The following is an 11,894-nucleotide window of genomic DNA, read 5'->3' as shown; positions in this document are numbered from 1 at the left end:
ACATTGCAACTGGGACCGGTTTTAATTGATAGCACATTTTAAAAATTAAAATCGAGTCTGTTGCGGAGAGCCGAATCCTTGGCTATCAGTCCAGGCCTTGTAAACTATGTTACTTCGGCCTTGTGTAGAAAAGTAAAAATATAATAAAAAAAAATTGGTGACGGGAGGTTGAGACACAGATTGAGCCGTTGCAGTAGTATTTTGTTGAGTTTGTAATTTACATGTTAGAATATTATTAATATACAGTAAATAAGGCAGTAGGCTGGGCTCGCAACCGACCGTCGCGAGCCCGCCAAAGTTTTCCATGCGAAGAATTTCGTCACGCCAGTGCTACCAGAGTGCTGCCAAGTCTTGGCTTTAATAAACTTAAGTAAATACATATATAAATAGGCCTCTAAACTGCTCTCCCCCCTGGCAATTTACAACTGCGATATTCAACTAGGAAAAGAGAAGGGGGCTTTGGCGTTGCTGCTATACTATGAATTTTGGGAGTTTTATTTACAGTACTTTCTGTTAATACTAATATAACATGTGGATTTTAATATATAATATTATAGCAGAAATACATAAATTTATATTGTATTTTATTTAAATTAAATAGATTTAATTGAGGTTCTGAAATGAAATACGACAGTGCATCGTAAAGAAGCGCGTGCGAATAAATCAATAATAATATATAATTATATTTTGTTTTTGGAATTCAATATTACGTATTATGTAAATTCTTAATAAGTAGGAATTTTTCAGTAAAATTACGGGAAATCCCCTATTTTGACTTGCAATGTAAATTCTATTATATGGGCAAAATTGGCGGTGTTAAGACCATGTACTAAGTGTCAGATTCGTAATCGTGTTCACACGTTTAGATTTTCCGGTAAGTTTTCTACCTTTTTAATCGAAATATAAAATGTAACTTTTAAATATACACGTTAGCTATCAAGAATAAACTAAAATCTATTTGATTTAATTTGCAATATGCAGAGCTTCATCATGTCAGTTGAGGAAGTAGATTTCGTGGATCCTTGGAACGTGACGAGCAAATCCGATACTGGAGTAGATTACGACAAACTAATAAGTAATTGCTAAAACTTTCTTTCAAAATGTACTTTTGGGATGATGCAATTATTTTTAATTATTACTTTTTAGTACGCTTTGGTAGCTCAAAAATCGATGATGATATTATCGAAAGATTTGAAAGGATCACTGGAAAACCAGGTAATTTTTAATTGTGATAATTCAATTTATGGCATAATGTATATAAAATTGATCATTTTTACAGCACATCATTTATTAAAGAGGGGAATATTCTTCTCACACCGAGATTTTCATACAATTCTCAACTTAAAAGAAGCTGGCAAACCGTTTTATTTGTATACGGGACGTGGGCCTTCATCGGCTTCCATGCATCTCGGACATTTGATACCTTTTATTTTTACAAAGTACATATTTGATTGAAACTTTTATATATGCTTAAATGGATGTTGATGAAGTATATTCAAATTTATAGATGGCTACAGGAAGTATTTGACGTTCCCTTAGTGATTCAACTAACTGACGATGAAAAGGCCTTTTGGAAAGACATGACCGTCGAAACGGCAATTAAAATGGCACACGATAACGCTAAAGATATAATAGCTGTTGGATATGATTTAGATAGAACGTTTATATTCAACGACTTGACTTATATTGGGTAATCTATTTACTTAAATTATATAAATAAATTTCTTTTTAATTTTTGTATTTTTTTTTTATATTTCGTATAGATCTTGTCCAGAATTTTATCAAAACATGGTTAGGATACAAAAATGCGTGACGTTTAATCAAGCAAAAGCTATATTTGGATTTGGTGATTCCGATGTGGTCGGGAAAATTACATTCCCTACCATTCAAGCGGCTCCGGCATTTTCTACTAGTTTTCCTGCTATTTTTGGCAATAAAAAGGTATGCATTATAAAAAATATATTTTATATAATACGTTACTATCGCATTAAAAATATATTTTTTTTTTAGGTACCTGTTCTCATACCTTGTGCTATTGATCAAGATCCACATTTCCGTATGACGAGAGATGCATCGGCAAGGCTGAAATTCCCGAAACCGGCTTTATTGCATTCTTCGTTTTTACCGGCTCTACAAGGAGCTAAAACGAAAATGTCTGCCAGTGATCCGAATGCTTCAATATTTCTCAGCGATACACCTAAGCAAATAAAAAATAAGGTAAAGACTAAAAATAAATATTGAATATTACAATTCATTAATTTGCCATATGTTATTTCAGATCAACAAATACGCATTTTCTGGAGGTCAAACCACCATTGAAGAACATAGATTGAAAGGGGGTAATCCCGATATTGACATTTCGTATCAATATCTCAAATATTTTTTGGAAGATGATGCAAAATTAGCTGAAGTATATCATGTTCATTATATAATTAATATTATATATATATATGTATAATATATATTTATAATTTATTTTCAGATATATAAGAATTATAAATCTGGAGACCTGCTCACCGGCGAACTAAAGAAGATGGCAATCGATTGCATCACCGATATAATCGTCGATTATCAAAAAAGAAGAGCGAAAGTAACAGACGAAGTACTCAAAGATTATATGACCATTAGGAAGATGAAATATGAATATTAATATGTATATGTTATTCGGATGCATTAACTAAGTTGCTGTGATTTTAAGAATATACCATCATTATTTATTTATGTTACATACAATGTGTCATTTAATCTTCATTGACTAGTAAACTTATTATATTTGGATTTTATTTATAATTTATTTACTAGGATTCATTATTTAATTCGATAAATGATCTCGCTCATTTATAAGCCCGTTTGTATTGGTTTTGGGTTTATCATAAGGTAGGAAATTTAGTAAATCACCAATTAAGATAATTAGTTTTTTTTATTGACAAGGTTTTGTGCACACTTAATATTGCATTTTTTTGAATATTTACATGTTTATATTAATATATACATGGCTATATTGCTTTCTACTTTCGTTAATGTAATAAATGTTTTATTTTATGAACACAAGTCTTTTATTCATTTTGTTTTGATTTCTTATTACAGTGATATAAATCGAATTTTGTTATACTTTAATTATAAATTAGGGGCTGTGAGTTATTTCATATCAGATCTTATCTAAAAAGTACTTTTTTAGATACTAAATCACATGAATTCAATGCTTTGTAAAAAATTAAAATACTAGTAATATAATACCGTAAATTGGGGACGTAAATTGGTGACGTAGGGCCAAAGGGAAGATGTCTCACCATACGCGCATGATTCGTATGTATGTATGTATTGTAAAAAATTGTTTCTTAGTACCCCAACTACACTGACTCAAATAGCACGTTCTTAATTTACCGTGAAATATTTTACAGAACTGATTTAATAGGCAAAGCATATCTTTGAAAAGATATGAACTTAGATATATATCTTGATCATATAAACTAAGACTTCACGTCAAAAACATGATTACTAACATGATGTAGTTACAAGATATCTGAACATTGCAAATTGACTTGTATTGTTATAATTTATAGCGATATTACAAAGTTTTATGGTGATTATTATTATTATTGTAATGTTAAAAAACATTTATTCTTTAATAGGCATCTTTTCGTTTTTATATAAGACAACTAGTCATGAGATAAGTCCGTCGACATATTCAGAATATCAAGTTTGAAGACAAACAATACGAAAAAGCTTAAATGCTCCTAGGGATAAATTATAAGTTGTAAATAATATGTTTGATAAATTTGTAAATAAAACAATACTCATAACATGTCATAGCAAAATAAGACTTTTTTGATGTTAAAAAAACTGAGATTGTTATAGACTATAACCAATCAAAAGGTGCGGTCGACACATGCGATAAAATGAGGAATGTATATACATTGTCAGCAATGTCAACAATGAGACGGTATATTAAAATATTATTGAGTTGTTGGAAATAGCAGCACATATTTTCTATGGACTGAAAAATATCTGAAACTTGTCAGCAACTAGTAGGTTCAGCCAGGGACGTAATTTGTTCCCCTCTCCTTAAATTTGGCCAGAAAAATGCATGTCATTTAATCTTAATGAAATCAAAATATTAAAAACGACGACCCTGATTCTAAATCAGAAATTATAAGGTAATCCAAAAACAATTTAAAAAGAGTTGAATCTACCCCGAAAATATTTTTTAAAATCTATCATTTCAGTGAAATCATATCGAAATATATTTTCGGCGGTAGATATATATTTTCACCAGTAAAAATATAATATATCTGGCTGGTGCTAGTAAAATTATATGATTTCAACTTTTCCATACTTAGTAATATATACATTTACGTACTCATCATAATTTATACACATGCGATGTATAAATGTTACAATGAATGTGTATTTTTCAGTAAAACTATATTTTCACTCGTGAAGTCAAAATACATTTTCACCAGTAGATATATATTTATACTAGTGAAAATATAATTGAACTGATATTAAAATTATATGCTGCTCTAAAATGTCTATGAAACTCAATTTGATACTTGCGAAACGTCGATTTGCTGTTCTAATCCAAACATAACCTAATGAAAGTTGTAAAACTAATTATAGCTTCAAAACTTTCATTAGGTAAAGTCCAAAATACATACAAACTAAGCCAACTCATCACTCAGCGTAAAATAAGCAAAGAAGAAATAGAGACAAACGTTGCATTTCGCTTATTGTTTAGTTTGTCTGCACTTGGATATTACACTATGTTTAAAAAATATGATAGCTATCCTTATTGATATTACTACAGATTTATGATATTAGGGTGTCGGTCAAAATATATTTAAATCGAATTTTTTGTCAATAGGAGGGCGCCGTTGCAGTGGCGACGGCGACGGCATGATTTTATTCCTTTTGGTGTGGATTCCTAACTTCTGAGAAGGGAGTTGTTTTTTCTCACTTATTGTAAGTCATAATATTGTTATAAAAATGCCATATATGAATGTTAGATAACCGAGCGTTTACACTGCGATGGTGACGGAACGATTTTTTTGCTTTTGACGTGGATTCTAAACAGGGACGTCATTTGCGGGGGTTCAGGTAGGTGAATTTGCCCTATTACAACAAAATGTTAACCAATTTATTCCAATAAAATGTATTTCTATATTACTCATAATTTTTTGTCAGTTTCGATTAACTGAAATAACCTTATAAGAAAGAAGTGTGTAAAAATTGTATATCCGTTTGTACAAAATGCGACATATTTTATCTAAAAACAGATTTATGGCATTGATGATTGTGATTAAGATGTGATTTATTTATATATTTTAATTACTGCATATTAAATATTTATTTTAGAATTTCTCAATAATATTTATTTTCGAAAGATTTATCTCTCATATATTTATTTATTTCTACTCATGATAAACGATAATTAAATTTAAGTTATAAATGTTTGTATGAATATTATTGAATACAAATACATAATTAATGCATAATATTATACTTTTTTGATATCCTGCTCTGATAACACTACTTAGGTTAATCTCCTACAATAAGCATATTTTATTCTCCGCTTCTGACTTCAACCAATATGGGCATCGACGTTTTCGTAGTTCTAAGCCATGGAGATATTGTTCTCAACAAATAAAATGTACGGATTTAAAAATTCAATAGAATTCAAACCTCGGTAGTACCGGTACTTTATTTTGTAATACCGGTAGTATCGAAGGTCGATTTTTTCCCTAATACCGGTATTGCAAACGCTACTAACAAGCAATATGTCACTATGTTGTATTATATGTAATATACTTATAGAAAACTATTGTCTGCAATATATATATAATATACAATAAAGATACGAGTATATAATGTTTAAAGAATAGTCAATAGCAATCAGTGAAGAATTTTAAATGCTTTAATTAGGAATGGAGTCATTTTCGTGAGCTGTGCGATTGGAAAGTATTTTATTAATATTTTAAAGGGTTAATGTAATCTAAGGAATTTGCAAAGAAACCTTAGTTATGTTTAAATTTACTAGAATCGACTTTAAATTGATTTTGAAAATTGTCAGCGATATCTTTAGACTATTTTATTTTAAAATTAATTTTTATGCATTGCCCGTTTAAATAAATTATCTACTTATTTAAAAAAAAATATACTTTGTTAAAATCAGCTTGATTCACCACCTTTTTTTAAAATGACGGCTATAAAAAAAATCGTTACTCCATTAAACAAAGTAAAGTGGAAAAACGTTTGAATATAAAATTTTTGTTTTTTTGTTATTTATTTTAAGAACACTTTAACCGACATAATTTTAACCATACTAATACGAAACTCATAGATTTTGTATATAGATTGTTAGCCAGTCTTATCCACCATTTTGTTTCAAAATCGTAACTTCAATTAAACATTTTTTTAGAGAAAAAAAGTGATAAATGTCTTACTTTTACATTTTTTGTCATTAATTTGCAATATAATGATAGTTGAGGACACGTTAATTACAGTAGTTTTATTATTATCGACATGCAACTTGCTTTAAAAATAGTAAACCTATACACTATTTTCGTTAACACAGTCAGTTCGAGAGCTATCCATTTCATCATTATTCATAATTGAAAAAGAGATTGTAAGTTTCGGTTTACGCCCCTACTATTAGGTCTAAAGCACACGATACGTTCGATATACTAATCATTATTTCGACTGATTGATAAATATAAAAAAATATAGCAATGATTTTAATTTCTATAAATTTGTCCAAATATAAACAAGAGTAATGATAAGTACATCGAACGTATATTCGTATCATGTGCTTAAGAGCTAATAGTAGGAACGTAAACCCAAGCTTGTCAGCTCTTTCTCAATTATGAATAATGATAAAATGGATAGCTCTCGAACTGACTGTGTTAAGGCAAATATAGTGTAATCCGCTATCTTGTTTTAAAATGGCGGATATTAAAAAAATATATAAACTTCGGTAAAAAATGTTTGAGATAAAAGTAAAAACGTTTAGACATAGAAATTTAAATAAAAAATGCGTAGCTCCATTTAAATAAATCATGGAGAAAAATGTTCGAGATCAAAAATATCCTATTGTTAAAATTAAAATAAAAAGTTTTTTTTACACACTTTCATTTACAAAAATCTATCTAATTCTTGCGGTTTTTGTCAGATGGGATTTTTTAAAGTTTGTATTTGATTAACAAAGATATATATAAAGAAAAAAGTAATAAAGGTATACTTAAACTTTAATAGTTGCTATATACTTATATAATGATATTTTTTCAAGTGATCCTTAGATTTTGATCACTGATTTAAAGTATTATAGATAATTTGATAATAAATCATAATCATAATTAAAATATCATATTTAATAAACGAACACAATTATATTATTTTCATGTGTGTATCATAGAAGCCGTTTGCTGGAGGTATTGTGAATTGGAATATTTTTTGTGTAGCAGTTTATGACATATTTTTGTTAAGGAAAGTTGATATTTTTAGAGGCTATAGTTGACTCTTTCAGTTGCACAACCATTCAATACAAAGCGACCATTCGCCCTCTCCTATATCATAGGGCTCCCAAAAAAAAAGAAATTATGTCTATTGTCCGTCGAAAGGACAGTGGCGGAGTCAACAATGGGAACGGATGTTTGGTGCATGTCATCATTTTTCTTATAGAACACTTGTGTACACATATTCTAATTAAACACGTCGACCTGCTACCTAATCCAAACCGAATCGAAATTATAACGTATCAGTCGGTGACTAAATGCTATACGTGGTGCAACAACCTGCACCATGGCAGACCAATCTTCATACTCCGTGGAGCTGTATATAGGCGACTCGGTGCCTTTAGTGCCTGTCTGCACTTCAAACTATCCTAGGAGAGTCTCCGATAACGAAGATGAGAACCACGAAGATGGAGATAAAGTCATATTGGAGATCGGGGGTCCGGAATCGAAGTGCAAATACAACGAATTAGAAGGTGGGATGTCTACCTTTTACCATAAGAAGTACGATAAGACGTCTCCTCACCATAGGCTGTTCAGGAGCGACAGTCCGAGGTCTCAGTGCGACTCTAGAGAGCCGATCTTCCAAGACGCTGAAAACAGAGAGGGAGAAGGAATGGATAGGAGCGGAGAAAGTGGCTTCAACATAACCTTCGACCTGTCCAACAGTCAGAGCGACTCGTCTAAAAAGAATAGAAGCTTAGTGAGTGAGTGTACCAATTTAGACTTTAGAGGCTCTATGTTTAGTTGTATAGACAAGTTGGCAGTACCTGCTGGATCGAGGGTCTCCAGTGTGCCTTCATCTGAACATCACGCGATGAGGAATGATAGCTTGTCATGGAGGGAGCGCGCTCTGCAGTTGGAGAAAGGTTAATTTTTAACTGATTTTGTATGACCACCCGTGCCAAAACTATAGATAACATTTTTATATAAAAAAATATAACACACCAATTATTTACTAATGATTAAACTTATCTTTTCAGAGTATAAAAAGTCGGCGTGCGATAGAGAACGTACTAGAATGAGGGATATGAATAAAGCCTTCGATTTGCTGAGGTCAAAGCTTCCGACGACCAAGCCTTCGAAGAAGAAGTATTCCAAAATTGAATGTCTGAGGTATTCCTTATTTTGTCCGTTAAAGAGGAGGACGGGTTAAGAAGTATGTTCAATTTTATTTTTATTTTTGCAGGATAGCTATATGTTACATAAGGCATTTGCAGTATATGCTGATGGCTCCTGTGGGGACTGGCTGGCAGGAAACTGGGCCAGTGGCGCCTCTGCCCTCAGTCGGACCGGTCACCAGAAGGGGGCGAAGCACCCGCTCCAGATCTGCCTTATCTCTAGACCCGCAACCTTCTTACACATCAGACCAATTTGGAAACACATATGCATATTTGTAATAATAGTTTATATATTCATCGCGCACTTAAAAGTAGCCTCGATTGAAAATATCTGATAAATTAAGATTTTGGCAGTTATTTATCTACTAAGGAATGTAACCAACATTTATTCAATTAAATATGAAAGCAAATAACCATGAGCAATTGTATGTTTGTATAAATTTATTGAGTTAAAAATTACTAATTTTATTATATTATTAATTATCGTTGCTTTTTTAATTTCTTATGATAATTTATTTTTATTTGTATATGGTTATTAATTTAAGTAAAAGTAATGTCATTAAAGTCCATTTACTATAAATAAAGCTAGCATTTATTAATAATTTGCAAAAAATAATATATTAAAAGAAAATATTTTAATATTATATATGTTAAATACTATTAAATGCTAAATTATTTCTTTTGATCTTAGGATAATTTCAGTGTTATTGTGGCTACTTTTAGATGCGCCATTCCCTGCATTTTTTACTGGTATACATTTTATAAAATATTATTGTATATAAAAAATAATTTGATATTAAATAAATAAGGTTGTATAATATTTTAATGAAATTTTATTTAGCATTTTTTATTATTATTACCTTTTTGTCCATTTTCGCCGTAGTATCTCGTCGTATCGAAGATTGAGTTGAACCATTGAAGATTTCACTGTATCAGATCTGACAGTCGAAGTGAAAAGCCGTTGATTTTCTCGGTCTTCTAAGGTCCGTCTCGGTCGATTCGGCGTACCTCCGTCTGGTGCGACTCTTGTTATTCCAAGTCGGAAACGACACCTATGTAGGAATGACTAATATGCATAGTTCTTGATAGGCTTTAATTTCGGTCTGAGAATGACAAAAACTGTTTATAAATTTTATCACTATAACTCGCGTAATAAAAAAAAAACTTTCCGAATGTGTTCGTGCCAGGTGTTTGAAAATATGCATACTTTCTCAAAAGATCAAAACACTTTGCATGACCAACATTTTTTTTGCGATTTTCTATTATTCTAACCGGCCGGCGGTTTTATCACTGTTTTGGTGATCTAAGATCCCGCTCCGATAAAAAGAAATTATGCATGGGAATCTGCAGAATGCAAAACGATTTAGGGCTATTTTTATTTCTCGATAATCCGAAAAAGTGTTTTTATATTGTTTTTGTGAAGTAGCAACAGCTGTTATTGAGAATTGTCTCACGATTATTATTGACCGCCGAAGGGGCTTTACAAATTTTATTAAAACAATTGGACAATATCAATTCTGAACTAAGCTCGAAATTTCAACGGGTAATTATGTAATCAAATCATTAATAAATATTTGAAAAATCTATAATCTTTCATCAGTCAAAGAAAGGATGACTTCTTTAGCTATTTTGCAAGAGCAGAAATATGTAAAATGAAGAAAGAAATTATTTGCAGATTATTTATTGGCTCGATAAATTCTAAGCACACCTTCGCGACTCCATTAAATCATTAGAGTCCATTGAAGAAATTAAAAAAATATTGGCACAACAATTAGAGAAGGAAATTTCTTTCAGCTTTACAGAGAGTAGTGTAAAAAAACCAACATCTTACTGATTATTGGAGAGAGAAATCAAAATATTTGAATCGACGGGCAAGAGAAGAAATAATTTACAGTGCCTATTATATTTAACACAAAACGAGAGGAATTTTTCTACTACCGAAATTATGTTTGATTCTACTTTAGATGGTCTGTGTTTTTAAAGGGTTACTTTAACAGCTTACCGCCCGGGGTTTTCTTTGGCGAGCTTTGCTTGGTGGCCGTGCGATTTCGCAGAATAATATCGAACAATTATATTTTTTAGTAAATGACCTATAATTTGTGAACTAATTAAGATATTTTACTGAAATTGAATATGTAGCTTCCTTATGATTTTTCGCATAAATATATTGAGATATGCCTTTTGAAAATTCATCTATTACAGTATATAATGAACCCCGAATTCGGGAATTACACACAGATGAAACAAAAAAGATAAAACGCTTATCCAAATTTGAAAACAAAATGTCAAAATGATATCTACTTTTTATAACAGCCAGATGATAGTCACAGGAAAAAATCAGAACGACCGGCCTTACAATATATAAGCCTCAATGTATAACGGATTGTAATAAATATATACATAATATTTCGAAAAACAATTGAATAAACAAAAAGTGTTGTTGTTTATTTATTTTAATGCGCGTTGTTATATTCGTTCAGTGTCTATAAAAATTTGAATCGTAACGGTAAAATTAAATTCAAAGATTTTCTTTTGAGTAAGGCATGTATGTATGTATGCAAAATTCAGTGGAATCTATTGATTTTGAAGACATTTCACCCATTTCTATCACATCTTGCCATGCCCGTGTTGTCGTTCCACTAGAAAGGCTTTCGGACAAGCTAAAATATCGTGAGCTAATTAAAATAAAAAGTGATGAAAAATATGTAAGAGAAAAATGTGCTTGTTCTGCATGTGGAATAAGGAAAGATACAGCATACATGTGAAGAAGTAGTGAAATTCCTCTTCATATTTACGAGTGTTTTTATACGTATCAAAATTTATTGTAATAGATAAAAAAGTGTAACTAATAAAAATAAATATCAATAATGATATAGTGTGGTGAAAATAAATGTGATTGTGTAATAGTGTAATTGTGAAAATAAATGTGTCCGTGACAGTTGTACGTAGAAAATGGACGTCGAAAAATTTGGTGAGTGCAAATTATATTGTATTATAAATAGATATTTTTTTATAAATCGTTTATAAACATATTATAGAAGCGTTTAAACATACATATTATTAAATTACAAATAACTGGTTTATAACCATTGCAACTATTTTCAATTTACAAAAAATATTTGGAATGAAAATATATATTTATTCATTCATGATTTTATTCCTCAGAGATTCTTTTAAGCGCAATAAAATTTAACTTAATGTCGCCAATAAACTAATACGGCGATAATTTATCCGAATTGTAGCTTTCCCCCCTAGTTACTTAATC

At 30.6% G+C, this 11,894-nt stretch overlaps 2 protein-coding genes across 5 annotated transcripts; both read left to right on the top strand.

The window, feature by feature from the left end:
• The first annotated feature begins 795 nt into the window (after window positions 1–795).
• Window positions 796–3,043, top strand: TrpRS (Tryptophanyl-tRNA synthetase). Its single transcript, XM_088189750.1, has 9 exons — window positions 796–874; window positions 982–1,075; window positions 1,147–1,215; window positions 1,280–1,439; window positions 1,508–1,690; window positions 1,764–1,941; window positions 2,011–2,217; window positions 2,279–2,410; window positions 2,483–3,043. The coding sequence occupies exons 2-9, from the start codon at window positions 991–993 to the stop codon at window positions 2,648–2,650; spliced, it is 1,182 nt and encodes a 393-aa protein (XP_088045876.1). The 5' UTR covers window positions 796–874; window positions 982–990; the 3' UTR covers window positions 2,651–3,043.
• A 4,702-nt stretch (window positions 3,044–7,745) lies between these two features.
• sage (salivary gland-expressed bHLH) lies at window positions 7,746–9,085 on the top strand. Of its 4 annotated transcripts, none has more exons than XM_088189749.1 (3): window positions 7,746–8,215; window positions 8,492–8,617; window positions 8,698–8,839. In XM_088189749.1, coding segments are annotated over exons 1-3 (546 nt in total). In that variant the 5' UTR covers window positions 7,746–7,797; the 3' UTR covers window positions 8,700–8,839. The 4 variants fall into 4 exon arrangements, with proteins under 4 accessions (XP_088045875.1, XP_088045873.1, XP_088045874.1 ...); XM_088189747.1 differs by having other exon boundaries at window positions 7,747–8,215; window positions 8,492–8,624; window positions 8,698–9,085; XM_088189748.1 differs by having other exon boundaries at window positions 7,747–8,377; window positions 8,698–9,085.
• Window positions 9,086–11,894: the final 2,809 nt, after the last annotated feature.

Source organism: Plectrocnemia conspersa, unplaced genomic scaffold (genome assembly GCF_051122295.1).
Source record: "Plectrocnemia conspersa isolate PC_06_02 unplaced genomic scaffold, ASM5112229v1 ptg000008l, whole genome shotgun sequence".
NCBI lineage: Eukaryota > Metazoa > Arthropoda > Insecta > Trichoptera > Polycentropodidae > Plectrocnemia > Plectrocnemia conspersa.
This window is presented reverse-complemented; position numbering and strand designations above follow the sequence as displayed.

What these genes read in the sequence shown, in the direction of transcription:
- sage (XM_088189746.1), top strand. Translation starts at nt 7,798, where the DNA reads ATGGCAGACCAATCTTCATACTCCGTGGAGCTGTATATAGGCGACTCG. An exon ending in CGCTCTGCAGTTGGAGAAAG is followed by an intron (nt 8,378 to 8,491) that starts GTTAATTTTTAA and finishes TTATCTTTTCAG; the next exon opens with AGTATAAAAAGTCGGCGTGC. An exon ending in TCCAAAATTGAATGTCTGAG is followed by an intron (nt 8,625 to 8,697) that starts GTATTCCTTATT and finishes TTATTTTTGCAG; the next exon opens with GATAGCTATATGTTACATAA.
- TrpRS (XM_088189750.1), top strand. Translation starts at nt 991, where the DNA reads ATGTCAGTTGAGGAAGTAGATTTCGTGGATCCTTGGAACGTGACGAGC. An exon ending in AAGGATCACTGGAAAACCAG is followed by an intron (nt 1,216 to 1,279) that starts GTAATTTTTAAT and finishes TCATTTTTACAG; the next exon opens with CACATCATTTATTAAAGAGG. An exon ending in CTAAGCAAATAAAAAATAAG is followed by an intron (nt 2,218 to 2,278) that starts GTAAAGACTAAA and finishes ATGTTATTTCAG; the next exon opens with ATCAACAAATACGCATTTTC.